General features: G+C 55.4%; 1 protein-coding gene across 1 annotated transcript; it reads left to right on the forward strand.

The window, feature by feature from the left end:
* The first annotated feature begins 4,775 nt into the window (after window positions 1-4,775).
* On the forward strand, window positions 4,776-27,678 carry LOC131753420 (myosin-7). The gene is made up of 40 exons (XM_059058698.2): window positions 4,776-5,052; window positions 6,270-6,322; window positions 6,751-6,959; window positions 7,222-7,365; window positions 7,656-7,812; window positions 7,986-8,013; window positions 8,638-8,746; window positions 8,830-8,922; window positions 9,026-9,089; window positions 9,507-9,605; window positions 9,841-9,944; window positions 10,608-10,746; window positions 10,853-10,971; window positions 11,080-11,229; window positions 11,515-11,685; window positions 12,297-12,606; window positions 12,881-12,948; window positions 13,282-13,369; window positions 14,003-14,120; window positions 14,266-14,389; window positions 14,673-14,809; window positions 15,057-15,312; window positions 15,940-16,182; window positions 16,332-16,508; window positions 17,322-17,467; window positions 18,589-18,679; window positions 19,359-19,748; window positions 19,980-20,106; window positions 20,264-20,382; window positions 21,158-21,354; window positions 21,899-22,082; window positions 22,261-22,426; window positions 22,563-22,687; window positions 23,279-23,587; window positions 23,828-24,031; window positions 25,140-25,265; window positions 25,477-25,752; window positions 26,654-26,749; window positions 26,871-27,005; window positions 27,544-27,678. The coding sequence occupies exons 3-40, from the start codon at window positions 6,759-6,761 to the stop codon at window positions 27,559-27,561; spliced, it is 5,808 nt and encodes a 1,935-aa protein (XP_058914681.1). The 5' UTR covers window positions 4,776-5,052; window positions 6,270-6,322; window positions 6,751-6,758; the 3' UTR covers window positions 27,562-27,678.
* Window positions 27,679-27,761: the final 83 nt, after the last annotated feature.

A 27,761-nucleotide genomic window follows, 5' to 3' on the forward strand; every position in this document is an offset into this window, starting at 1 on the left:
ATGTGGACCACACTGTGTAGCCCTGAGCCATCCTCACTTGGTTTCCAGTGTGCTACCTGTGGCTTCCTGATGGGAATGCCTGTGAGTCAGAGGCCATGTGATCTTCCTGTGGCCCCCACAGAGCTGGGCATACAGCAGGTGCAGCAAGGTGCCTGATTAAGTGACTGACTGGGACCCAGCTGGAGGGTGGAAGGAAGAATGAGACAGGCTGGCAGCTGGAAGAGAGGCACTCCTGGCGAGTTCACCAAACACTAATGCTCTGTCTTGAGACTGGCTACAAATATGGCTCTGTCTCTGTACCATAGGTGTTTTGCAGAGATGTATACATATCCATGTATGTGTAAAGTGTGTAGGCACATGTGCTCATGGCCACTCACCTGAATTTATGGCAGGAGTAGAGGTAGGGAGACGGGCGATGGTACCAGAGAGGCTTGCTTAAAAAAAGGGGGTCTCTGACTAAACAAAAATAGAGAACCCCTTCTCCCCTTGGGAAGGGGCAGCCTATTACTCAACCTCTTGGTTCCTCACTGAGCAATTACCAGCCACTCCTATTAAATCCCATAGTCTCTCTATATCCTGGGCTGATCCAGGCTTGGCAGCCAGGATACTGCCCCAGGGATGCCTGTGAACAGAGCAGAGGTCCTCGGGTGGCGGAGCCAGGGACCTGGGCTGGGTCCCCACCTAGAGCCCAACACTGAGAGAGCAGTGTGCAGGGCTCCAAGTCTAACACCAAAATGCCCAGGTGACTCCAGGATGCTGGTTTTCAGTTTGCCCAATTATTTCATAGCACAATATCCTGGCCATTCTCCTTCCGGAGGTTCCTAGGCCCTCTACGTGCTAAGTCTGGCTCAAGCCCAGGGATGGTTAGAACCGCTGAAGGAACCTCAGTCAGTCCCCTCGCTGAGGGCCTCAGTTTTATCTGCCCCCCTCCACACCCCAACTCCCATTCCCTAGGGCCAGCCCAGCTCCATTAGGTAGTTCCACCCAGGATCACTAAGAGCTTCAGGCCTGGACACACACACAAAATCTAACCGATGGTTGGTTCTAATGGTCAAGCAGCTTCCACCTCAGGGCATCTGCTCCCGTCAGGTGTCCTTGGCCAATGTCACCACTTAGTCTGGGTGACTCCTGGTGGGACTCAGCACAGGGGCCTGTCAGTCATGCAGTGGTGTCTCTCCCAGCCTCAGGGCTGGGCTGTGAGCCTGGACTGGGCCTAGGACAGCCTGAGGACTGCCTCTTGGTCATAGTGCCCCCAAGGGCGGCCACAGTCTGGGCGAAAGAGACCATGGGCCTGCTGGATCTCTGACCTGCCTTGGCCCAGACCATCCCTTGAACCAAGTGGACTTAGTGGGACTGAGGGAGATGTGGGGCACAGAACCTATGGCAGGGAAACCACCATACCTGCCTGCAGTCAGGTCTGTGTTCCTAATGCCAAAACCTGCCATTTAATATGTCTAGGGACATATGGTGTGTTGGAACTGTGTTGGAACCTTTATCTGTGCAAACTCTAATGGCCTTAATTGCCCGTGACTATCCCTGTGTTACAGATGATGACACTGACACAGAGAGGTTCCATGACTGACATCAACCACACAGCTGGGAAATGGAGGCGCTGGGTTTCAAAGTGGACCTTTGTGACCGACTCCAAAGCTTGCCAGGTTGCCCCTCGAATGCTCTCTGAGGCCTCCAGCATAGATCCAGACTAGTCACACCCCTGCCAAGCCTCTCTTTTAGTGAGTTGTGCCCCTCTAAACACTCTCTGAAGGCAAGATCTACCTTCCCCAGCACCCCAAACTAAACTGGGCCAGCCCCAGCCCCCCAGGCCCCTCCGTCCACCTGTCCACTGTCTATCAGAAAGCAGAGACTGGACAAGGGAGCCGGGGCAGAGTGCAGGGGGTCAAAGATTTGGAAGCCAGCAGGAAGACAAAAGAATGACAAGAAGGAACAGCTGTTTCTAAAGGGAAACCTGAGACAGGCACAAAGCTCAGGCCCTAAGCCCAGGCTCGTGTGGAGCCAGGGTAGGGATCCCCCCAAGGTCAGGACTCTGAGGGCAGGCAGATAGGAGTGCTGGGCCCACTCCAGGGTGGGTCCCCTCTCCCATGTGCACAAACAACCCGTGCCTCCTTCCTCTTACTGAGCCAAGACCCCTGCCTCTTTCTACCCCTCTCCTGCTCCCATCCCTTTGGGTTTGGGGGCTCCTTTCTGATTTCCCTCTTTTCATGCTGAGGTCTCCTCTGACTTGCCCTAGTGCACCCCTCCTCCTCCCATTCCTGGTAGTAATTTTAGCAACTTTTCCTCTGAACTCCCACTGGCATGTTCACAGCAAATGGCCCCTGTTTGGGCCTGATACTTGATCAGGGTGGTGACAGAGCCCAGACAAAGCAGTCACAATGCTGGGGAGGGGAGAGTAGGGGAGACAGATTACCTTCCTTCCACTCCAGGCCTTATTTGGTCTACCTTGGTGAAGCGGCCCTCCCTCGGGCCCCTCTTTATTTATAGCATTTCGCTCTGCTCTCCTTTGTCTTGTCTGCTATCACTCCAGTACACTCTGCACTCTCCCCACACATCCGCCACACGAGGGGCCCTTGGCCCCTCGCTCCTCCCACCAGGAATGGGCATGTGAGCAGAGGCACTGGCTCTAAGCTCAGGCCTGGATTTCACTTCTACAAACGGTTGAACAGAGCTGTCTGGAGGAAGGATCTTTGTATTGGTCACTGTTAGATCCTTATTGACCAGAACAATGGCACATCGCTGTTCCATAAACACTCATTGAATGAAGGAATCAGCAAAGCTGCTCAGTCTTCAAACAGTAGCGAGCCGAAGGAAGAGAATCATGACGGAGCCAAGAGTAGGTGCTGGAGGGCTGGAGAAAGAGTGGGGATCTTTAGGACCTCAGACCCTCCGGTCTGTCTCCAAATTGGGGCACTGAGGCAGAGAGCCTAGAGGCAGACAGGCGAGTCCTATTCTGAAGTGGGGTGTGGAGAACAGTAACACCATAACACCAGTAGGCCAGCATCCCTCAAACCCAACCGGAGGGAAACAAAGTACGATAGATTTACTATTACCAACTGTAGAAAAGGCTTTCCAGTTCCACGCCACAGAGGCTGGCCCATGGTGAAGATACTGCCTTTGAGATGGCTCAGCTACCTCCCAAACACTCTTTGTGCATCTCCATTGCCTTCATCTGTGTCTGAGCCCTGGGAAATCAGGCAGGGGCAGCAGCTTTAGCTTGGAAAGATGGAGGGGTGGATGAAAAGAGATTTTGCCCTTCATCACCAGTCCTGAGGTCCCTACCAGTGGGCCTAATCGCTCAGCACCTGGCAGGGCCTGGTCAGGAAACCCCAGAATTTGATCTGTTGAGCAGGGCCTCTGGGGACTACCCAGCATCTGCACACCTTGACACTGCGGAGCTGTGGCTGCATTGGACGCGCAGCCCCCGCGGTTCATGGTCCGCCACCCACTTGCCTGCTCCCTGCCCCTAATGCTGCTCAGCACCCTCACACTGTGTCTTGGTTACCAAGCAGCCCTCACCGAGGCCCCCACCTGGATTGGCCCTACCCTGCTGCACCCCCCCCCTTCAAGGTGTACCTGTGCTGCACCCCATCCCCCAGCCTGCAGCTCTCCTTCCAAGCAGACAGCTAATCAGATGGGGTGACCCACGTGTGCTGAAGAGCTGTGATTGGGAAGGAGGGGGAATTTGAAACCAAACCACGCAGTGGTTGCCTGGACACGGAGCCAGTGAAGCTTGCACACCCAGTTACAAGAGGAGTGGCATCGGCTGAGTTCTGTGCTCACAGGCTGAGCCCCAGCTCCCTTTCCTCCCCTCCTCTGTGGCTTCTCCTCAGGCCCCCAGGAAGTGGGAGATCCTTCCGGTCCCTCTGCTCACCTTGCCAGAATACCAATCTCACCAGAGCCGGAGAGATATCACCCCACAGAACACAAGAGGGGTGTGGGCAGGCACAGCCTGTCTTGGTTAGGCATCTCCTTCTAGATCAGGGCAACTGTATTATCTATGGCCCTGGGCTAGGGCATTATGTACCTGTGGGCAGAGCTAGGAAAACAGGCAAAAGGCTCCAAACTAGGACCATCAGGCAGCCCGGTCCTGCCCTCCGCGCACAGTGGGTCCTCGAATTCTTGGACTCCCAGCCCTCCTTCCCAGGCCTCCCTCCACAGGCTGGGCTCCATCTCCATCTGCTGAGCTCCTCCCCACCGCCCTTGAATCTTGCTGCCCTGACTGGCTGCATGACCTTAAAGAAGGCATTTCCTCTCTCCATAAAGTGAAGGACTTGGACCCATCACTAAGACCTGTCTGGCTCTGAGGCTTGGTGACCTCAACACATTGCCCAGCCATCCAAAGAAATCAGTGCCCGAGCCAGAGTCCCCATCTCGAAGCTCCCTGGTCGTCGTTCTTGCCATTTGGCTGGGAAACCTCCTTCTAGCTGCCCCCATCTAGCCCCTACCCTGGGCCCAACTCTGCCCTACCCCTCTGCTGCTGACACTCAGCCCCGTCCTGTCTCACAGTTGGATGCAGGACTCAGGCCAAGGAGCAGGAAGGACACTGTGCAAGAGGAACCAGGCTGGTCCTGGGGGCAGGGGCGCTGAGGGCAGCAGTGTCAGGGGCCAGGAGAGCACGGAGAGGGGGTGGGACGGGGAGCAGAGGGCCAGGGCCCTGCCTGCTTGAGGTCATGGTGGTCGTGGTCAGTTCCCTCTCCTGCCAGCTGTGGAATGTGAGGCCTGGCCTGGGAGATATTTTGGCTGTACTTGGAGCCATCCCCGCCCCCTGGAATCAGACCCTGCTCGCTCCATGCCATAACAATGACAACCACTTCCAATTGTTTCCTAGCTGGAGGTGGCGGGGAGGGGAGCACGGTTTGGGAAGGGGGGGGAGCCTGGGGGAAATGCTTCTAGTGACAACAGTCCTTTCTAAATCTGGCTGGGGACTGGGTACAGGTGGGGGTGGGGGGCGCCCTGCTGCCCCATATATACAGCCCCTGACCAGGTCGCTTCCACAGCTCTCTCCTGCACTCTGTCTTCTTTACTTGCTGTTCTCAGGTAAGAGCGTAGAACTGGGGGCCTTTCTCTGGGAATAGGGGCCCCAGGTTTCGAAAGGGACTCCCTAGGAACAGCAAGCTGCACGCAGGGCTTCACGCAGAGTACCAGGTCCGGTCACTGAGCACACATGGGAAGGTCTAAACATGCATGTATGTGCCAGGGGAGTGGGGGGCCCATGTGTTACAGGGGGAGATGTCTCAATCTGAGCATGTGGGACCAGAATGCACAAGAGGGGTGTGTGTGTGTGTGTGTGTGTGTGTGTGTGTGTGTGTGTGTGTGCGCGCGCGTGCGTGTGAGGTGTCTGAATGCATGGTGAGGGAAGCTATGTACCTCACTGCCTAAGACACAAAAATATCAACTGGGAGACATGTTTATGATCAGGCCCGAGGACAGGTAGGTCCATCTGTGGGGAGGGGCAAGAGGGTGGCAGAGGACGATTATTTAGGAAGTGTGCGCATAAATGCTAGCCTTGTGAGGCTTGTGATGTGTAACTACCCACGTCCATGCAAGCGGAGGGGCTCGTGTGCGCAACTAGGGGTCGAGCCCACTGCCGTGTGTCTTCCCCCTGCAAAAGTTGCCCCCAGGCACAGGCACGTGGTGTGGCTATTCCTGTCTTCGTACCCTTGACACTGTACTTGTGCTGTATACATACTGAATGTGCACGTCTGTTGTGGACGTGGCTGTGCCATGGGTCTGTCTATGAGAAGATACCCACAGGGGCTCCTCTCTGACAGTGTTCACCACAACTGATGATAAAACGGGGACAGGAAGGATGAGAACTGGCTTTGGAGTCCTGAGACTGTGGTTCAAGTCCTGGCTCCACCACTTACTGTTACATGTTCTTGGACAAGCAAGACGGTTAACCTAGATTTCCTCCTCTGTAGAATGGGGTGAGGACTGAGTAGGAGTATGTGCATAAAAGTGCTCTGTAGGCTGTAAAGGCCTAAAATGTGACCACTGGTTGTATGTCAGTTGGCTCAAAAAGGCAAGCATCACTAGACAGGGATAGGCAAGGGTGGGGCCATCTGCCAGGAGTGAGGAGTGAGGGGCTCATTGAATTGACATCAGGAACCTGGGCAGGGAAAGCAAGAGAGAGGACAGGACCAGAGAAGCCACCACCACGCCCACCCACGTTCAGGCCTGAGACGGAGGGAAGATGTAGGGTGGGGCCAGGGCGAGGCAGGGAAGCAGTCCTGACAAGCCTTCCTCCTCTCCAGGCCCCAGCCAGCTTGAGCCCCTTTCCTCTCGAAGGCACATTCGAGAAGCCAAGGTAAGGAGAGCTGAAGATGGGGTGTGGGGGGATCTGGGAAGACACACAACTCTAGTTTCTGCCTTGCCTTGGGAGCATGGCTTGGTGGCCAGGAGTTCTTACCTGTGACTAGTGAGGGAGACAGGGAGGGATGAGGCTCAGAGACGGGTACAGTGGGTATAGTTAGCTTCCTGCTCCCAGAAGCCGGGGACACTCCTCCCTCCTCTAGGAGAGCCCCAGCCGGGACAGAAGTTAGCCTCCCCCCACTGCCCCGACAGGTTTGCTAGGGCGTTCTCGGGCTAGAGGGTGAGCTCAAGGAACGAGGGACTCTCGGTGACCCCTCCTGAGCCCTGAGCACAGTGCTAGGCTTTGGGGCTCCTGCTGAAGGGGAGAGCCCCGAGAGAGGAGTGGAGGGGAGGGCAGCCAGCTCCTTTTCCCTCCCGCTGCAGGCGCAGCCATGGCAGATGCAGAGATGTCTGCGTTTGGGGAGGCCGCCCCCTATCTGCGCAAGTCGGAGAAGGAGCGGCTGGAAGACCAGACCAGGCCTTTCGACCTCAAGAAGGATGTCTTCGTGCCTGATGTCAAAGAGGAGTTCGTCAAGGCCAAGATTACGTCTCGAGAGGGTGGCAAAGTCACCGCTGAGACAGAGTTTGGCAAGGTGGGTGGCAGGGCCGGTGTGAGAGGCCACCATAGATGCCCCCCACACTTGGGTGGCCGGAGAGGGGTGCCACCAGGACTGCCCTTCCTCTGGGTAGGTAGGGACCTACTCCCTCCAAATAGCCCTTCTCCTCCCCAGCATCCGGTCTTTCTTCTCTGGGGCCCAGGGTCCTTATCTCATGAGCATCGTTATCCTGTAACTTGCCCAAATCCTATCCCTCCTGAGGGGGCTGACAGCAGGGCCTGCACATGGGCTGTTGCAGACGGTGACTGTGAAGGAGGACCAGGTGTTGCAGCAGAACCCGCCCAAATTCGACAAGATCGAGGACATGGCCATGCTGACCTTCCTGCACGAGCCCGCAGTGCTCTACAACCTCAAGGAGCGCTACGCATCCTGGATGATCTACGTGAGTGCACCCCGGGACATCCCTCTGAATCTAGTGGCTTCCTGCTCCATGTACGTCCACCTCCTGGAGTCCCAAGAGTTTCTGTCTTTTGTGCCCAGGCAGTATTGCACTCTGTCCCAATCCCTGCATCCTCGGTGCAATTCTAATACCCTGAGGGCTGGGATTGCTCAGATTGAGCGCGTTCATACGTTTTCCTTTCTCTTCCTCTCCTAAGACCTTTCTCTAACTCCGAAAACCGCCAACCCTCCCCTTTCATCACTGGTAACTCACTCCTCGTTTTCCTCCCCTAGACCTACTCGGGCCTCTTCTGCGTCACCATCAACCCCTACAAGTGGCTGCCAGTGTACAACGCCGAGGTGGTGGCCGCCTACCGGGGCAAGAAGAGGAGTGAGGCGCCGCCCCATATCTTCTCCATCTCCGACAACGCCTACCAGTACATGCTGACAGGTGACAGGCCCCAAGCAAAGGGTTTCCTTAGGGCCCTTCCTCCTCCGGAGGGGTTCAGGCCACTGGGAGTTGCCGAAGAGAGGCAGGGAGCTGGGGCGGGGTTGGTGGGGGGAGAAGCCAGACAGAGCATCTTGTGTGGCTCCTGACTTTTCCTCCCCATTTTCCCCCCACAGACAGAGAAAACCAGTCCATCCTGATCACGTGAGTGTGGCTCCTACCTGTTCCCTTCCAGAATCTCCCTGAGCCCAGCCCCTATCAGGACCCCAGCCCCTGTGCATAGACCCACAGTTCTCTTTCATTCCACCTTCACACCAGCTCTGATTTCTTCTCTGGCCTTCACCCTGACCTCTCCTTGCTCTCCCCCTTCCTTTCTGTTTCCCATCCCTCTCTTATTTTTCCTCTCCCATCTCCTTCACTCACACCCCTCCAGCTCATCACTCATTTATCCATAATCCCAGTAACACCACGTCTTCTTCACCTCTTCATTTTCTTTCATCGTTCCCTTCGTAAACCTTCCCCATTCTTCCAGCCCCACCCACTCTTTTCCAAAACAGCCCAGGCCCATCTCCTCTGATTGACCTTGCCCAGCTAAGACCAGGCTCCACCTGCCCAAATCCACACCTTCTTGCAGCATCCTTCCTGGTTGCTACCCTTGACCATATGTACGTCAGAGTACAGCTGTGTGTTTGAGATGCATATTACCCGGTGGCTTCCTGCTTCAGGGCTCCCCCTGCCAAGTAAAACTAGGCAATCTCTCCTGACTTTAGGCTTGTTGGTCTCAAACAATGTTTGTTCACTGCCTAATAAGCCCAACTGTCCCAACAGCGGAGAATCTGGGGCAGGGAAGACGGTCAACACCAAGAGGGTCATCCAGTACTTTGCGGTCATTGCCGCCATTGGCGATCGCAGCAAGAAGGAGCAGACCTCAGGCAAGGTAGGCCTACTGTCCTCCAGGGGCCTGCACCGCAAAAAGGGAGGAGGAGGCCTCTCACCTGCCACCCTTCTTGACCTCTGCAGGGCACCCTCGAGGACCAGATCATCCAGGCCAACCCAGCCCTGGAGGCCTTCGGCAACGCCAAGACCGTCCGGAATGACAACTCCTCCCGCTTTGTGAGTGGTCCCTGACTTTGGACTTGGGATTTGGGCTGGTCAAGGGATGGTGTCAAATATGAGCCTTCCCTCAACTCATCACCACTCTTCTCCACCTCTCCAGGGGAAATTCATTCGAATCCATTTTGGGGCCACCGGAAAGTTGGCATCTGCAGACATAGAGACCTGTGAGTGCCATGGATCTGTTAGGGCTCAGCCTGAGCTCACCCTCATTCTAACCATCTCTGTTTCAACCTCCCTCTTTGTCTTTCTCAAGGGCCCTGCCCCTCAGGCTCTCTCCCTCTCTCCATCTCTGTGTCTCTAGGTCTATATATTCGTCTCCTTCTGAGACTTCCTCTGGTCTTTCTCCATCTCTGTCTCTGCATGTCTGTATGTCTTTCTCTGGGACTTTTCTTAGAGATCATTTCTCTCCTTCTGGGACTCCATCTCCATCTCTGTGTGTCTGTGTATGCGCCTCTCTCCCTCTCTTGTCTCCCTCTCCCTCTGTCCTTTGCTCACTACATTTATCATTCCTTTTTCTCTATTTCCTTATACTTAAATCCCAACCTTTTCTTCCTCTCTTTCTTCTCCCCTACTATTCACAGACCTTCTGGAAAAATCCAGAGTTATTTTCCAGCTGAAAGCAGAGAGAGATTATCACATTTTCTACCAAATCCTGTCTAACAGAAAGCCTGAGCTGCTGGGTGAGTCACAGCTACCAACCGAGACCAACTATCTCCATGGCAACCTGGTCACCTCGGCTTGCGGCTGCTTGTTGACAGGCCCTGGGTTTATGACATGCTGGATTCAGTTCTGTGGGATGTAGGACCCTGTTAAGCCCTGTCATGTGCTCTTCTGCAGGTCGTGGGCTGTAGCAGATAGCCCCAGGGAGGGCCAGGGGTTTGCACCCACATTCTAACCATGTCTTTCTCCCCCCAGACATGCTGTTGATCACCAACAACCCCTATGACTATGCATTCATCTCCCAAGGAGAGACTACTGTGGACTCAATTGATGACGCAGAGGAGCTTATGGCCACTGATGTAAGTGCGTGAGGACCCAGCTGAGAGGCAAGGGGATTGGCGGTCAGGGGTAAATGGGGCCAGTTCACTGGCCCAGGAATAGAGCTAAGACACTGGCTGTCTGTTGTTCAAAGTGGTATGGCCCTCCCTGAGGACCAGAATGTGCCCTATGACCAGGGTGTGCTGGGGTATGGGTGTGGTAAGATAGGGCAGGCCAGTACTTGGTGTTTTCAATCAAAGCAGAGAGGGTTGAAAGCCATGGGACAGAGAAGCAGACAAGCCAAAAAACAAGGCGTTACCAAGGGAAACGGGGTAGCGGTGGTCACGCAGATGCCGTGGGCCTGGGGCAGGCTGTTAGGTAAAGAACCAGGTATAGACACATATGAAAGGTCCAGACAGGGAAGCAAGGGTAGGGCCCAGAAGAGGGGTAACAGTAGGAAACATGAGTGGGCAACCCAGAGCACCTCCAGCGAACAGCCTGACCACTGATGCTGGGGCTGAGGCAGTCTACGCCCCACCCAGCTCTTGTACCTCCCATCTTAGTTTTGGAGTTCCCCACTGGGGATGGGAGTCTCAGAACTCACAGGGATTCAGGAGACAAGATCTCTCTCCAGATAAAGAGGGGTCTCACTTACCTGCCATACTCCCATTTCTGGCTTCCACCAACACGGGGCCCGCCTACAGAATGCCTTTGATGTGCTGAGCTTCACTTCAGAGGAGAAGAACTCCATGTACAAGCTGACGGGAGCCATCATGCACTTTGGAAACATGAAGTTCAAACTCAAGCAGCGAGAGGAGCAGGCCGAGCCAGATGGCACCGAAGGTGGGAGTCAGGGATGAGGGGAGCAGCTGTGGAGCCACTGAAGCCTACATCTGCAGAGGAGTCATCTCATCCTTTACTAACTTTGCTACCTGCCCTTTCCTTCCAGAGGCCGACAAGTCCGCCTACCTCATGGGGCTGAACTCAGCCGACCTGCTCAAGGGGCTGTGCCACCCTCGGGTGAAGGTGGGCAACGAGTATGTCACCAAGGGGCAGAATGTCCAGCAGGTGGGTCATCTTCAGAAGTTAAACGAGGGGCTAGCATGGTGCAGTGGGAGCTTTGCAACTCACTCTTTCCTACCACTCTCTCATCCGGGCCTCTCCTCCACCTTCCAGGTGGCGTACGCCACTGGGGCACTGGCCAAGGCCGTGTACGAGAAGATGTTCAACTGGATGGTGACGCGGATCAACGCCACCCTGGAGACCAAGCAGCCGCGCCAGTACTTCATAGGCGTCCTGGACATTGCCGGCTTCGAGATCTTCGACGTGAGTGGGGAGCTCCGGGGCCAGGAGAACAGTAACTCACTGGTTGGCACAGGCAGCCACCACTGGCTGAGCCGGCTGCAGGCCAGGTGCGGGGACAGCGGTGGGCTCTGCAGTGGTGGAGACGGTCATGTGTCTTCAGGCGGCTCTCCCTCCCCGCCCTGACAGGGGAGGGGAGGGACCAGCTGCACCCCTTGCCGGGCTGGACGCAGCCCTGGGCCCACCCCGTGGGCCACGGACAGCTGCCCGCCTGACCCGCTCCCCTCCCCCACCCCACCCCCTCTGTAGTTCAACAGCTTTGAGCAGCTCTGCATCAACTTCACCAATGAGAAGCTGCAGCAGTTCTTCAACCACCACATGTTCGTGCTGGAGCAGGAGGAGTACAAGAAGGAGGGCATCGAGTGGGAGTTCATCGACTTTGGCATGGACCTGCAGGCCTGCATCGACCTCATTGAGAAGGTGCCGTTTCGGCCCCTCCGCCTGAACTCTCCACTCACACCCCACATGCATGAATGGCCCAGAAAAGTGGCAGACCCCTCTCCCTTCTGGGGATCACGATCCAGACGGCAGAAGAAGCCCAAGCCCTAGTTCCCAGAACCTTGCATTATCCTGGTCACCCAGGAGAGGTTGGTGCCTGGGAGAGCTGAGTTTCCAGAGGCTTGAGAGTGGACACACGGAGGACGGGCACCTCAAGGATGGCCTCCCACACCAGTGTGCTTGCAGCCCTGGTTTACCCATCAAGGAGCAGGAAGTTTGAGGGTGGCACAGGGGAGCATAAGAGAACACCTATTTTCAACCCCATCTTCTCAGGGATCTGGGCGATGGAGTGGTGTGTAAAGCACCTGTAGCATCCACATTCCCAGACTTTCACAAAGGTCCCTCCGAAATCAAACAAAGTCCCACCTTAGGAAGGCTTGAACAGGTCCCAGTCAATAGATGAGTGTACTCAGAGCTGACACTGATACCTAATACCCAAAGGAACATCTCCATTTGCAAATATTGACCCTAGAGCAGGGTCCATCTCCATCTGCTTTAAGCAGGCTCAGTGATGCTCTCCCCTCCACCCGCAGCCCATGGGCATCATGTCCATCCTGGAGGAGGAGTGCATGTTCCCCAAGGCCACTGACATGACCTTCAAGGCTAAGCTGTTTGACAACCACCTGGGCAAGTCCAGCAACTTCCAGAAGCCACGCAACATCAAGGGGAGGCCGGAAGCCCACTTCTCCCTGATCCACTACGCCGGCACCGTGGACTATAACATCATAGGCTGGCTACAAAAAAACAAAGACCCGCTCAACGAGACGGTGGTGGAGTTGTACAAGAAATCCTCGCTCAAGATGCTCGGCGCCCTGTTTGCCAACTATGCTGGGTTTGACACACGTGAGTGGAGACTGGGACCCAGGGGACTGGGCGCAGGATTTCTGCTGTGGTTCTGAGGCAGGTCAAGTGCCACACCCCACCACTTCCATGTCAGGCTGGGCCCCAAGCTTTACAGGTTCAGTGAGATAGAACTGGGTGGAGAAGCTGAGGCACCCACAGTGAAGACCCTGGCCTGCAGGCTAAATGTGAAGAGAGGTTGTGATTCCTCACCCCCTGTCCAGACTCCCCACCCACATGCACACTCGTCCCGTTTTCTCGACTCTCCTTCCCACAGCTATCGAAAGGGGCAAAGGCAAGGCCAAGAAAGGCTCATCTTTTCAGACCGTGTCAGCTCTGCACAGGGTGAGTGTGTGACCCAGTGCCACCCCAGCCCCACTAGTCCCCTGCCTGGTTCATCCCCAGCTCCTCCCTCTCAGTCTCTTCAGGCCCTTCCTGATCCTGTCCACCCTGTCTTCTCTCCCCTTCATCTGCTGGTCTCGTCTCTCACTCCTTTCTCATCTCACCTCGCTTCACTGTCCCTCCTGCCTCCCATCCTCTCCCCCTCCACGTCTCCCCTAGCCCTCCTTTATCCTCTAGCTCCTCGCATTCTCTCTGTCTCTCTTTCCCTTCCTTCCTCTCCACTCACTTCTCTTTTTTTCCTTTCTTTACTTTTCCCTCTTGGGTTTTGGGCCACAGGAGAATCTGAACAAGCTGATGACCAACTTGCGCTCCACACACCCCCACTTCGTGCGGTGCATCATCCCCAATGAGACAAAGACTCCAGGTGAGCCCGAGAAGTCGGGCCCAGCCCGCTGCTGAGACGCATTGTCCCGGGGTCAGGGCCTTCTAGGTCACCTCCTGAGCTCCCACCATGGAGCTTTCCAAATCACACTCTCCTCATCCCATTGCCAATGGAGTCTCACACACTACCTCCCACCCCGGCCACAGTGCTGCCTTACATTTGGAATGTGTAGCTCAGAGTAACGTGCAAGGCACTTTGATGGACATTACCTCACGAGTGCCTTACAACCGCTGATGACACGTGTAAGGATGGTTTATCCCTTTCTGAATGGATCGTAAGGAGATGGAGGAGTCCAGGTGCCTGGGTCCAAGGCCTGGCTCTCTTCTGATCAGTTCAGTGACCTCGGTCAAGTCCCTTAACCTGTCCGGGCTTATTTTATTCTCTAGAAAATGGGCTATATTTGCCCTGGCTATCACCTATGATAACAAGCATAAACCATATAAAACAAGGACTGTGAAAGCCTTTCAGTTACTCTCAAAATATGGCTAGGAAAAAATACTGACTTGCTAAGGTTATAGGCCAGTACGTGGCAGAGCCAGGATCAGAACCCAGAACCCTTGGCTCTTAGTCCCATGCTCTTGCCACATACTCCTCTCTCTTGCCCTCCTGCCACAGGGCTGATAGACAACCCCCTGGTCATGCACCAGCTGCGCTGCAATGGCGTGCTGGAGGGCATCCGCATCTGCAGGAAGGGCTTCCCCAACCGCATCCTCTACGGGGACTTCCGGCAGAGGTGGGTACCAGGGCCCCCCAGGGCTCAGGGAACAGGGGGAGCATGGGCAGCCTCGGGTGAGAAGAGAGTCTTTAGGTGGCCTCAGATTCTGTGGGCAGAGCAGATCAGTGCAGAACGTGGGTAACTATGGGCACCTCCCTCCCAGGTACCGCATCCTGAACCCGGCAGCCATCCCCGAGGGCCAGTTCATTGACAGCAGGAAAGGGTCAGAGAAGCTGCTGGGCTCCCTGGACATTGACCACAACCAGTACAAGTTCGGTCACACCAAGGTGAGGAAAGGGAAGAAACAAACTGATTACAGGAAGACCTGTCTTGTCCTTTGACCCCTCACCTCATGGCTCCTTTCCTTTTACCAACCACCTCAGGAACATTACTGAACCACATGCTAGCCCTCCCCATGGACCAGACAGCACTGCTCCCCCATGCCAGCTGCAACTGCCATTGACTTCCTTCCTCCAGTTCTTTCCTGCCTTGTTAGCCTCCCTAAGACTAGCACCCCCTCTTTTCCCTCCTGCCTGTCCTAGTCATGTCCACACACACCCTCTCCCCCAGGTGTTCTTCAAGGCGGGGCTGCTGGGGCTGCTGGAGGAGATGCGGGACGAGAGGCTGAGCCGCATCATCACCCGCATCCAGGCTCAGTCCCGGGGTGTGCTCTCCAGAATGGAGTTCAAGAAGCTGTTGGAACGCAGGTGAGAGATCTCAAAGGGAGATTCTCAGGTCTCTAAGGCCCAGGTTGGTTCAGAGCAGTATAAGGAGAAAGAGCACATCAGGTCTTCAAATGACAAAGAGGGCACGACACACATACAGACACGGGGTGGGCCTTGCTGTCGGAGTGTGGGATGGATGGAGGACAGGGCCATGACCCAGGAGCCAAGGCCTCAGGACAGGAAGGAGGGAGGAAGCTCTCTCACCAACCGTCTTGCTGTTCCCCCGCAGAGACTCCCTGCTGGTAATCCAGTGGAACATTCGAGCCTTCATGGGGGTCAAGAACTGGCCTTGGATGAAGCTCTACTTCAAGATCAAACCGCTGCTGAAGAGTGCAGAGACAGAGAAGGAGATAGCCCTCATGAAGGAGGAGTTTGGGCGCCTCAAAGAGGCCCTGGAGAAGTCGGAGGCTCGACGCAAGGAGCTGGAGGAGAAGATGGTGTCCCTGCTGCAGGAGAAGAACGACCTGCAGCTCCAAGTGCAGGCGGTGAGGCTCCCGGACCTCTGCTGGCTCTTCTGCCCTACTCTGCCCACATCTCCCACACACCCTGCACTTCCCCACCCAGGGGCTCACCATCTTGTGCCCTCATAGGCAGAGGATTCTGGAATCAACACTTCCAAAGACCTCCAAAGAGGTCTCTTGAGGGAAAGAAAGGGAAAGGGAGAAAGAACTAATTTTAAAACATGGGCTTTCCACCAGGGTTCAACCTGGATCCACAGCTTAATAATTTTGCAACCTTGGGCAAACAGTGCATTATCTTTGAATCTCAATGTCCTCATCTCTAGATGGGAAATAAAGCCACCCACCTCACCAGGTTGTAAATATGTAAAGTGCTGGCATCAACAAATGCAGTTCCCTCCCTTTGATGGAGGAACCAGAGGAAGAGGGCCAGATAAAGAGACTTCTGGTTCCCTTCCTCTCTGCTCTCATCCCCCAGTGCTCCCGTCACATTACCCTAAAACTCTTCCTCTCCCCATCCTTCTGAGGTTCTTCTCAGCTGGGGAGATCCTAGAGCTCCCCTCCTATAGTGAGGGTGGACCCTGTCCCTCCATGCACTTGCCAGGGCGAGGACCTCACCCACCAAACAGCTCCTCCTCTGTACCTTGCCCTCAGGAACAAGACAACCTGGCTGATGCGGAAGAGCGCTGCGACCAGCTGATCAAGAACAAGATCCAGCTGGAGGCCAAGGTGAAGGAGATGACCGAGAGGCTGGAGGACGAAGAGGAGATGAACGCTGAGCTCACAGCCAAGAAGCGCAAGCTGGAAGACGAGTGCTCTGAGCTCAAGAGGGACATTGATGACCTGGAGCTGACACTGGCCAAGGTGGAGAAGGAGAAGCACGCGACAGAGAACAAGGTGAGGGCAGCTCCCTCTGGCTCCAGCCCAAGTCTCCTCAGGATTCCCAGACCTGAGTGTGGCCCTGGTCCTTGGCATTGGAGGTCTCCACAGATGTCTCCAGGTTGGTGACCTTTGACCCTAAAGGGGATGGGGTTCTTGGTCAACAGGTGAAGAACCTGACAGAGGAGATGGCTGGGCTGGACGAGATCATTGCCAAGCTGACCAAGGAGAAGAAAGCTCTGCAAGAGGCCCACCAACAGGCCCTGGATGACCTTCAGGCTGAGGAGGACAAGGTCAACACCCTGACCAAGGCCAAGGTCAAGCTGGAACAGCATGTGGACGATGTAAGTAGATTGTCACAAGGGCCTAGATATACCATGTCCATCTGTGCTTGTGTGCGTGTGTATATGTTTGGGGGCGTGGGGTTGGAGAGTGCTCCCTCTCCTGACACCTTTCTAGAAGGGAGCTAGGGAATAGAAAAGGGGAGCGGTGATCAATTCTGATTTATATATCTCATCTTGATGATGTGATCAACAGTAGAGACGGGCTTCCTTATTTCACTTTATGTTCAAGCCTATATGTCTCTCCTTTCAACCACAGGATTTAGAGGGTTATCTCATAAGAACATGAAACATTTTCTTGGGAATTCTGTGAAGCTCCTCAAGGATGATCTTTGGACTTCTAATATTTTAGCCAGGATCTGATCCTCAGTGATCATTGTTCCCACAGGTAGCCCTCTGAGCATATCTCTACTGAATCACTCTTTATCACTCTGTGTTATCATTCCTGAAGTATTGGTCCCAGACATAGACTGGAAGCTGCCTTTAGGTGGGAACTTGGATTTATTCAATTTTGTGTCTACAGTGCCTAATATGGGGCCTGGTATCCAGTAGGTGCTTATAGGATGCAGAATGAATGAACGTACCTTTGGGATTTCATCCCACAGTCATTCATTCAGTCATCTACCAAATAGTTACTGAGCATCTCTCCATGCTAGGTGCTCTCACAGTCCCCTGGCAACAACCGGCCCATTCTGGGGAAACTTTCCCAAGTCTTGACACCTCTCAGGACTCCTCAACCACAGTGGGACTAAGCTCCCAAATCACCAAATAAGGATGCTTGGCCTAACAGGGCACATTGGTTCTTTTCTCCATCAGCTGGAGGGATCCCTGGAGCAGGAAAAGAAGGTGCGCATGGACCTGGAACGAGCCAAGCGGAAGCTCGAGGGAGACCTGAAGCTGACCCAGGAGAGCATCATGGACCTGGAGAACGACAAGCAGCAGCTGGATGAGCGGCTAAAAAAGTAACGTGTTCCCTCTGCCCCTTCGCCCTTCCTCCTCCCCCGCCCAGCAGCCTGTTCCGCCCATGGCAACATTAGCTGAGCCAAGACATCCATCCTCAGAGGCAACAGCCTCATGCAGCCTCCATAAGTAGGTGCAAAACTGTGGGCAAAGCCTCCAGGAAGAGGGCTTTCCTCCCCGAGACACGCACATAAGGGCCCGGCAGGCCTCCCTGGCAAAAGTCTAACCTGGATCCCTCAAGCCCTCTCTTCCTGCTGAGCACTCAAAAGGGATGGAAAATAACAGCTTACCCCCTTTATACACAAGTCTCTTTGGAGACCAGTTGCTTAACACGAAGGAAAGCTCCACACAAAAGCCTCTCAGGTAAGTCCTTTCAGGTCCTTCACAGAGAGCCCGGAGGACCACAGAGAAACGGCTCAGCCGCCACGTGTGAGAAGTGCACGGTCTGGCTACTTCTTTGTTCAGTGATCTTGTGGCTCCAATTCTTAGTGTAAGATCTTCCAAAATGTGTAGATCCACTTTTCACACTCGGTAAACGGTGAGTCTGTGGGGCATTTTGGATGATCAAAGATCTTACGGTGTTTTAGGGTCAGGACTATGAAAGGCTGTGAAACTCATCCTGGTCTACAGTCTCACCAGGAAGTCTTCACACTTCCCCAGGCACAGTACTTGCTGAATGAATGAATAAATATATGATCCCATTGATCCTCAAACCACCTTTTAAGAATGGTACTTGAACCCCACTTACCAAAGAGGAAAGGAAGGCTCAGAAAGGTTACCAACTTGCCCAAAGTAACAGTGAGAGAATTAAAGACCATCAGAGCTAAAAGGGGCCTTTGAGTCGACCTAGTCCAACGCCTTCATTTTACAGACCAAAGAAGGGAGCATCTCAGAGCCCAGGTCCTGTCACTCCACCTACAGTGCTCTTCCTGTTATATTTCCTATTGAACTTCAATCCTTCAGCAGGTGTTACACTTTCAGGGACCTTACAACAGCCCTGGAAGCTAGGGGTTTTTTGATGAAATTTTGCTCCTCGTTTGTTTCATTACCATCTCCAACCACTGGCAGGCCCTCCTGGAGCCCAACCAGCCTCCCTTGCCTCACCCTCCCTCCTTCCCCGCAGGAAGGACTTTGAGCTGAACGCCCTCAATGCGAGGATTGAGGATGAGCAGGCCCTGGGCAGCCAGCTGCAGAAGAAGCTCAAAGAGCTTCAGGTAAGGTCCCTGGGCTGGTCCTCAGCACCCTAACCCTCCTCCAGGCCGTTCTCTCCCAGCATCACAGGCACTGGCTCTGTGTCTGTGAAGGAAGGTGCTGGGCCATCACAGTTCCCCTGTGGAGCACCTCGAGGAGGGCTGACTGATCCAAAGATGATATAGGAAGAGATCTTGAAACACTCACGGGTCTGGGGACAGAAATCCCAGCTTCCTATATCAGCTGTGGTTCAGCTGGTGACTGGGTCTATATGTCCTCCCTTGTTCCCTGTGGCTTTTAAGGCCCGTTCAGCCCTTCTGGTCTGTGACTTCAGTTCTTACCTCTAGAGTGGACACTGTGTTGGGTCTTTAGTTGTCTGGTCAGACGAACCTGGCTCTCTCATTCCAACTTCTATTATTTTTGCCACAAAACCGCTTGAACTATCCCTGGAACACAGGTCTCTTTGTCCTTCTTCAAGAGCAAGCTTCAACCACTTTCCTTCCAATAAAGAGCATGTACAATGTTCTGGCCCAAAGTCAGATGTCCAAACCATCTCACCAAAATCCTTTTATTTCTACCTGTCCACTGGTGGAACTAAGCTGCCTGCTGTTCCAGACAGGCCAGGAGCCTTCTAGAGCCCTGGGGAGGGGGCTCTGATGGAGGGGTCAGGCGGTGGGTCTGAGCCCCCTATACCCTGCCCAGGCACGCATCGAGGAGCTGGAGGAGGAGCTGGAGGCCGAGCGCACTGCCCGGGCCAAGGTGGAGAAGCTGCGCTCAGACCTGTCCCGGGAGCTGGAGGAGATCAGTGAGCGGCTGGAGGAGGCCGGCGGGGCCACGTCCGTGCAGATCGAGCTGAACAAGAAGCGCGAGGCTGAGTTTCAGAAGATGAGGCGGGACCTGGAGGAGGCCACGCTGCAGCACGAGGCCACGGCGGCCGCCCTGCGCAAGAAGCACGCCGACAGCGTGGCCGAGCTGGGCGAGCAGATTGACAACCTGCAGCGCGTGAAGCAGAAGCTGGAGAAGGAGAAGAGCGAGTTCAAGCTGGAGCTGGATGACGTCACCTCCAACATGGAGCAGATCATCAAGGCCAAGGTGGGCCTCTGCTCTCCTCTCCCCTCCTCCAATTCCCTCCACCTGCCTCCACTTTCTGTCCGTGTCTCCTCTCTCTTCTTTGATGGTTCAGCTTCCCGCTTCCTTTCTTTTACCCAGTTCTTGGACCCTTTCATTCCTCCATGCCTTTCTCCTCCCTTCTCCTTTAATTGCACCACTCACACCCCTTCAGCACCCTCTACATAAATCGTATGACTCTCCTTCCTGTCTCAGGCTAACCTGGAGAAGATGTGTCGGACCCTGGAGGACCAGATGAATGAGCATCGAAGCAAGGCCGAGGAGACCCAGCGTTCTGTCAATGACCTCACCAGCCAGCGGGCAAAGCTGCAGACCGAGAACGGTGAGCCCCACCCTAGTCTCCCAACTTCCTGAGCCACCCAGGCTTGGGTGCACACACCTATCTCTCCAGAGAATGGGACCTGAGGGTTAAGGGAGGGGTTGGGGGAGAGAGGAGTGACTGACCTTTGGAAGTTGAGCATGCCTCGGTGCCTCTCCAGGTGAGCTGTCCCGGCAGCTGGATGAGAAGGAGGCGCTGATCTCCCAGCTGACCCGAGGCAAGCTCACCTATACCCAGCAGCTGGAGGACCTCAAGAGGCAGCTGGAGGAGGAGGTTAAGGTGAGGCCTAGACTCAGGGCACTTGGTCCAGAATACTGGCTGGCCTCGCATCCACATCACTTTCTTTCCTAAGAATGAGGCTTGCCATCTACCCAGTATTTTCCCATTTTCCAAAAGGTATAATAGCCCAGACTCTACCACGTGCCTCCTTAATCTCTTCCCCATGTGGAGGCCCTCTGTCTTTCTGCTGCTGTCTCTGGAGGGCATGAAGTAAGGGTGCCCAAGTTGTGGGGAAGTGAGGTGAGGAAATAAACTAGGGAGGTGTGATGGCCTTCACTTGGTATAGGTATGGGATGCAGAAACTGTACAAGTGGTCCTGGGATTAGCAGGGCAAGCTGAAAACTGCAGAAAGAAATTCCACTGGTTCCTGAAATTCTTAGCACTTTGCTGGGCTCATGAAAAAGGGAAACGACTATGACTTTTAAAAAAGGCCAGGGCTCAAATCTTAACCTGCCTCTTAGAGCTTGGTGATCTTGAGGAAATCAACTAACCTCTCTGAGCCTCCGTCTCCTTCCCTGTAAAACAGGGGTGAGGATGATAACGCCTGCTGCAGTGAGGAGCATGGGGGGATGGGCAAGAAGCGTTTTGTAAATAGTACAGTGCTGTATGGACTTTCTTTGCTTATAGTACATAGTAAACCGTTCCAGGTCCACTAGGGATTTAGAAATAGGAGAGGCCATGCGAGGATGCTGAAATTTAGGGTGAGGAGACGGGCAGGAACTGGAGTTGCATCACAGGGAAAGCTGAACCCGCCTCCCGGTGCTGCCTCTCCCAGGCGAAGAACGCCCTGGCCCACGCGCTGCAGTCAGCCCGGCACGACTGTGACCTGCTGCGGGAGCAATACGAGGAGGAGACGGAGGCCAAGGCCGAGCTGCAGCGCGTCCTGTCCAAGGCCAACTCGGAGGTGGCCCAGTGGAGGACCAAGTATGAGACGGACGCCATCCAGAGGACCGAGGAGCTGGAGGAGGCCAAGTGAGTCCCGGGCAGCCTGCCTCTGGCTGAGGCCCCTGTGAGAGTAGGATGCAGCCCAGCCCACTCCTCAGTGGGTCCAGCACAGGGGATGGATGCTTAGCTGCGTTTTGACCACACAGAGGACCCTGCCCTGGCCCCACCTCCTTCTCCTCTCAGGGAAGCTTTTTGCTCGCGTTATGTTTCTCATCCGAATATAAGACGAACAAAAGGTTTGTCTGAGGGCAGAGTGCTCCCACCTGGGGCAGGGTGCCATGGCAGGGGAGATTGGGGTGCTCAGAGCCCATGTGTCCTCCGTGTCTGCAGCCTAGAGCCTAGGGATGCCTCAGAAAGGGCCCTCCGTGTGCTGAGGGTCTTCACACCTCCTAGAACCTCTGCCTGCCCCGTTCTCAGCCCCTGGGCCTGTCCTCAGGTTTCTCCAACAATGCTTCTGAGTTTTCAAAGACTGTTTTCTAAAAGACTCACAAGGTGTACCCTTGTCCAAATCCACACCCTCCATCCTCCCCACCCTCTCCCATCACTACCGCCCTTCCCCCAACACGGGCAGGAAGAAGCTGGCCCAGAGGCTGCAAGACGCAGAGGAGGCCGTCGAGGCAGTCAACGCCAAGTGTTCCTCGCTGGAGAAGACCAAGCACCGGCTGCAGAATGAGATCGAAGACCTGATGGTGGACGTGGAGCGCTCCAACGCGGCCGCCGCGGCCCTGGACAAGAAGCAGAGGAACTTCGACAAGGTGGGCCCAGGCTGGGCGCTCGCAGCCAGGGGCCAGAGCAGGCGGGCAGGCGGGAGTCAGGAACGTCCTCCCAGGAGGCAGAGGCTGGGAGGAGGCTGAGCCCAGGAGGGGGGCCCGGGCGGCCCTGGAGGTGGGGCTGGGGCTGCCCGGTGACGTGAGCCGCGTCCCGTCCCCGCAGATCCTGGCCGAGTGGAAGCAGAAGTACGAGGAGTCGCAGTCGGAGCTGGAGTCCTCGCAGAAGGAGGCGCGCTCCCTCAGCACCGAGCTCTTCAAGCTCAAGAACGCCTACGAGGAGTCCCTGGAGCACCTGGAGACCTTCAAGCGGGAGAACAAGAACCTGCAGGGTGCGGGCCCAGGCCGGGGGCGGGGGCGGGGGCGGGGCAGGGAGGGTCCGCACGTGGCGCCCCCCAGCGGCTCCTAGAGGCGTGCCCCCCGTTGGACCCCGGCTGCCCCCCGCTGAGCGGCCCGCCCCTCCCACAGAGGAGATCTCCGACCTGACTGAGCAGCTGGGCTCCAGTGGAAAGACCATCCACGAGCTGGAGAAGGTCCGCAAGCAGCTGGAGGCCGAGAAGCTGGAGCTGCAGTCGGCCCTGGAGGAGGCCGAGGTGCGCGCACAGGGGTAGAGGGGGCGCAGGCGGTGGGAGAAGAAGCTGAGCTCTAGGCTATGGTCCCTGTTCTCCTCTCCCTTTTTTGTTCACTGTTCACAGGCAGTTTTGTTCACTGCTTCATTCTCAGAGCCTAGAACAGTGCCTGGCACATAGTAGGCACTCAACAAATATTGTGGAATGAACGAATGAACCGGTCACTCAGTTCCCTTCATCACACAAACATTTTACCTATTACATCTTAGACAAGATTTCCTGTTTCACTCCCCCACCCTCCTTCCACCTCTGCCTCCCCCTTCAGGTTTTTACATTCTGTGCCTGATTGCCTCGGTTTCCTTGGCAACACCGCTCTCTTCATTTTCCTCTTTGTCTTCATAGCTTGCTCTCCTCTGTGAGAGCCTGAATCACCTTCTCTTAGGACTCTTTTTTTTCTATCTTTCAAATTCTCTTTTCTTCTTCCTCCTTCTGCTTCTTTGACTGAACCACTTACAGCACTCTTGAACTCACTTTGTATCCACGATTCATGGACAGACCCCTGCCCCCATCCTGTGCCCTGACTTCCTCGAACCCTCTCTCCACACCCCCCTCCAGGCTTCCCTGGAGCACGAGGAGGGCAAGATCCTGCGGGCCCAGCTGGAGTTCAACCAGATCAAGGCAGAGATGGAGCGGAAGCTGGCAGAGAAGGACGAGGAGATGGAGCAGGCGAAGCGCAACCACCTGCGGGTGGTGGACTCCCTGCAGACCTCCCTGGACGCGGAGACACGCAGCCGCAACGAGGCCCTGCGGGTGAAGAAGAAGATGGAGGGCGACCTCAACGAGATGGAGATCCAGCTCAGCCACGCCAACCGCGTGGCCGCCGAGGCCCAGAAGCAAGTCAAGAGCCTCCAGAGCTTGCTGAAGGTACCTGGTGACTCTTGGAAGCAGGAAGTCACCCCACCCAGAGAGGGCTGGTGGCCGAGTTGGGGGGTGGCGTCCCATCACAGCACCAGATCCCTCCTGCCCCGGGGCCGTTGCCGGCACCTCCCACAGGTCCCACCTGAGCCACCGCCAGGGGCCCTCCACAGCATCCAGTTCAGCTGACAGCCTTCTGATGGGCCAGGGCCCAGCTGCCGCTCTCACGCCCACTCTCCTGATGCGCAGGACACCCAGATCCAGCTGGATGACGTGGTCCGTGCCAACGATGACCTGAAGGAGAACATCGCCATCGTGGAGCGGCGCAACAACCTGCTGCAGGCCGAGCTGGAGGAGCTGCGGGCCGTGGTGGAGCAGACGGAACGGTCCCGGAAGCTGGCCGAGCAGGAGCTGATCGAGACCAGCGAGCGGGTGCAGCTGCTGCACTCCCAGGTGAGAGGCCGGGAGAAACCTGCCGAGCAGCAGAGCCAGGACATCTAGCAATGCTCTGAATCAGATGCCCTGAGAAAGCTTATGTCCAACCTGGATCATAAATTATTTCATCTCTTGGACCAGCTCGCCTCTGTTAGTCATGGCTGCAGAACCACAACCTTGAGAAAGGGGTCGACACTTAACAGCTAAGAGTGTCATGGTTGATTGGTGGTGCCTGGCAAAATCACAAATCTGGGAGTCGTGGAATGCATGCTGTTATGTGATATCCTACATCTAGAAGACAGCCAGCCTCAGCTTGCTGTATTAAAATGGGACTTTTGGAGTTGAAAGAAGCACAACTGCATCTGCTTGCAAACCAGATTCTCCACAGAACACCATTTTTCTGCAATCCCATACACACTGTTTTCAGCTATACGCGGTAATGAGTTTTTATGTCCATCTCACTGCACTGCCCCGTGGAGTTTTGTTCCGTAATCTAGTACATATGGGAATGATGACATCACCCCCTGATGTGGTCCTCTCTTCCTTACCCCACTCTTTCTTTCTTTTTTTTTTTTTTTTTTGCGGTACACGGGCCTTTCACTGTTGTGGCCTCTCCCTTTGCGGAGCACAGGCCCCAGACGCGCAGGCCCAGCGGCCATGGCTCATGGGCCCAGCCGCTCCGCGGCATGTGGGATCTTCCCAGACCGGGGCACGAACCCGTGTCTCCTGCATCAGCAGGCGGACTCTCAACCGCTGCGCCACCAAGGAAGCCCCCCCACTCTTTCTATAACTATAATCACTTCCAGGATACAGTCCCTTCAACCAAGTTGTTCCCATTGTCCTTGGAATATTTTCATACTCCTGCACAGACATGTTACTGCAGAGCTCAGGAGTAGAACTACAGACCCTTTCCTGCTTGAAGTCTTTCTTCAGAGCTGAGTCCCTTTAGATATAATGTCTAGAATATATCTATTTTCATCGGAAAAGAGAAAGCAGGTGCAAAACAAGGAAAATACTAAAAGCAAGACATGTTCTTTAAAAATGACCAGTTCTAATGTTCTCTGGTTAAAAGTGTAGAATCAGGCGGCAAAGCCTATATTCAATAGTTTTCTTTACCTTTCTCTAGAACACCAGCCTCATCAACCAGAAGAAGAAGATGGAGGCAGACCTGTCCCAGCTTCAGAGTGAAGTGGAGGAGGCAGTGCAGGAGTGCAGGAACGCTGAGGAAAAGGCCAAGAAGGCCATCACGGACGTGAGTGGCCGCTCCCCTTCTTGCCCTCCCCAAAAGCCTCGAACCAGGGCTGTGGGTCCAGGCCAGGCCACTGTGCTGTCACAGCGGTGACTCTGCCACTCTGTGGGTGTGAGGGCCTCGGGAGCAAAGGCCAGCATGGACAAGAGGTGATCCTTAATGGGAAAGAAGAGGCCCCGGGGCCCTGTTCTTTGACGCTCTCTCCCGTGCACAGGCCGCCATGATGGCGGAGGAGCTGAAGAAGGAGCAGGACACAAGCGCGCACCTGGAGCGCATGAAGAAGAACATGGAGCAGACCATCAAGGACCTGCAGCACCGGCTGGATGAGGCCGAGCAGATCGCCCTCAAGGGCGGCAAGAAGCAGCTGCAGAAGCTGGAGGCCCGGGTGCGAGAGCTGGAGAACGAGCTGGAAGCCGAGCAGAAGCGTGTCGCGGAGTCGATCAAGGGCATGAGGAAGAGTGAGCGCCGCATCAAGGAGCTCACCTACCAGGTGCGGGCGCCACGGCTGCTCTGGAGCCAGGCCTCTGCATCAGGGAATGGAGCCAGGGTGACAGCCACCCCAAAGGGATGACGTGTTCTCTCGTAGCCTCTTACGTGTCAGGGAGTGAGAGTACAGCCCCTGGCTGCCCTCTTTCTACTCTGCCTGACCCTGTTCTACCCTGAGTGTCCCCTGGCTCAGAGGGCAGTCTCTGAGCCTCCTGGCCTTCAAGTTCCACCTCAGCATTCCCCCTCAGCCTTTCCCCTGCGGACACCAGAGCTCGAGCAGAGCTCACCCAGCACAGATTACCAGAAAGCAAATATGTAGCCAAACCTTAGCCTGGCGTCATCACCACCAAAAAACACCAAACCATTAAAACGAATCTCAGAACTTTTCGGTTACTCAGGGAAGTGTAGACTTTCGCTCTTATGGTGTTTTCTAGAATCAGACTGTCAATCAGACTTTCTTTCCATTCTAATCCAGAGAGTCGCCATCCCTCTATGCATACTTGTCCTTAACCTAGATCAAGTCAATGTCATTTCCCAGCAGCCCAGGAAATCCCATCAGGCCTGCAGCCCCAGAGCTCCCGCCAGCACACGCTGGGTTCTGGAAGCAGGGGGTTACTCTCCATGGGCCCCCAGGACCCCCCGGGCCCCCCAGGGCCTGTGCACACACACAGTTTTGCGTGCAATTTCAGGGAGCCCATCCGCTCCCTAGACTCTTTCTTGGTACAAACCATTAAAAGTATTCATACCTTTTTTGATAAGAAATTGTAAGGAGAACTCAAGTGTTTGGTGAGGATCCAGAAGTTGAATTGGGTCAGGATATTGCATTCAGGGTAAAGCTGACAAGTGGGGAAGGGGCTGCAGTGCTTCCCCTGACTATGCCATACTCACTTCTGCCCGACCCCCAGACGGAGGAGGACAGAAAGAACCTGCTGCGGCTACAGGACCTGGTGGACAAGCTGCAGCTGAAGGTCAAGGCCTACAAGCGCCAGGCCGAGGAAGCGGTGAGTGACCCTGATGGGGCCCAGGCCCGGAGGAGGGGACAAGGAGCTGGCCCCCAGGCTGGGAGTCTAATAACCCCTGGCTCCTCTCACCTTATCCTCCCGCCCCCCCAAACCCCCTCAGGAGGAACAGGCCAACACCAACCTGTCCAAGTTCCGCAAGGTACAGCACGAGCTGGATGAGGCAGAGGAGCGGGCGGACATCGCCGAGTCCCAGGTCAACAAGCTGCGGGCCAAGAGCCGCGACATCGGCGCCAAGGTGTGTTTCCCGCACGGCAGCACCCACACACACATCAGTCCCCCTCGGACAGAGCCCCTCGCACCAGCATCCCTCCCCTTCATTCACCCTCACAGCTGAACCCCACGACCCCAGAGGCGGGGTAACTCAGTCCTCCATGATTTCTAGGGTTCTTCCCGTTCTGACTACCAATGATTTTGTGAATCCCAGCCCTAGGGTGGTCAGCAAAGACCCCAACTGATAGACACCTAGTGTGTCCCAATTTCCCCCAACTGCTATTTCTACTTCTCTTCCACCTAGTTTAGGCCTTCAACCTTGTAATTCCAACCTAAGATGCACCTCCCAGAGGACCCCTTGTCCTCACCCAGGAAGCATCCTTCCAGCTGACCCTAGAGCCCTACCCTCCAGAACTTGCCCTCCACACTGACCCCTAGGACCCATCTCCCACCACCAGGGGGCCTCCCCACATCGGGGCCCATCTCCCCTTTGTTGCCTGTGCCCATCCCTGCCCAACACCCACCTCTCTGGAGCTAGTTTGGACTTTGTTTCCTTCCCAAAGGGCTTGAACGAGGAGTAGCTGTGCCACATCTCCTTGATCTGCCCCATCCTGAGGGTGCAACGAAGCTCCCAGTCCTGGAGGCCGGAGAGCAGCCCCTTTAGAGGAAGCGGAATAAAGCAATTTTCCTTGAAGTGAGATCCTGCCTCTAGACTCTTCTTCACAGTCTGCCAGCCACAGGAACACAAGGACATGGACGCGGGGTGGGGGTGGGTGCTCCA

Source organism: Kogia breviceps, chromosome 3 (assembly GCF_026419965.1).
Source record: "Kogia breviceps isolate mKogBre1 chromosome 3, mKogBre1 haplotype 1, whole genome shotgun sequence".
Taxonomy (NCBI): Eukaryota; Metazoa; Chordata; class Mammalia; order Artiodactyla; family Physeteridae; genus Kogia; species Kogia breviceps.

What these genes read in the sequence shown, in the direction of transcription:
- LOC131753420 (XM_059058698.2), top strand. Translation starts at nt 6,759, where the DNA reads ATGGCAGATGCAGAGATGTCTGCGTTTGGGGAGGCCGCCCCCTATCTG. An exon ending in AACCAGTCCATCCTGATCAC is followed by an intron (nt 8,014 to 8,637) that starts GTGAGTGTGGCT and finishes CTGTCCCAACAG; the next exon opens with CGGAGAATCTGGGGCAGGGA. An exon ending in AGGAGCTTATGGCCACTGAT is followed by an intron (nt 9,945 to 10,607) that starts GTAAGTGCGTGA and finishes GCCCGCCTACAG; the next exon opens with AATGCCTTTGATGTGCTGAG.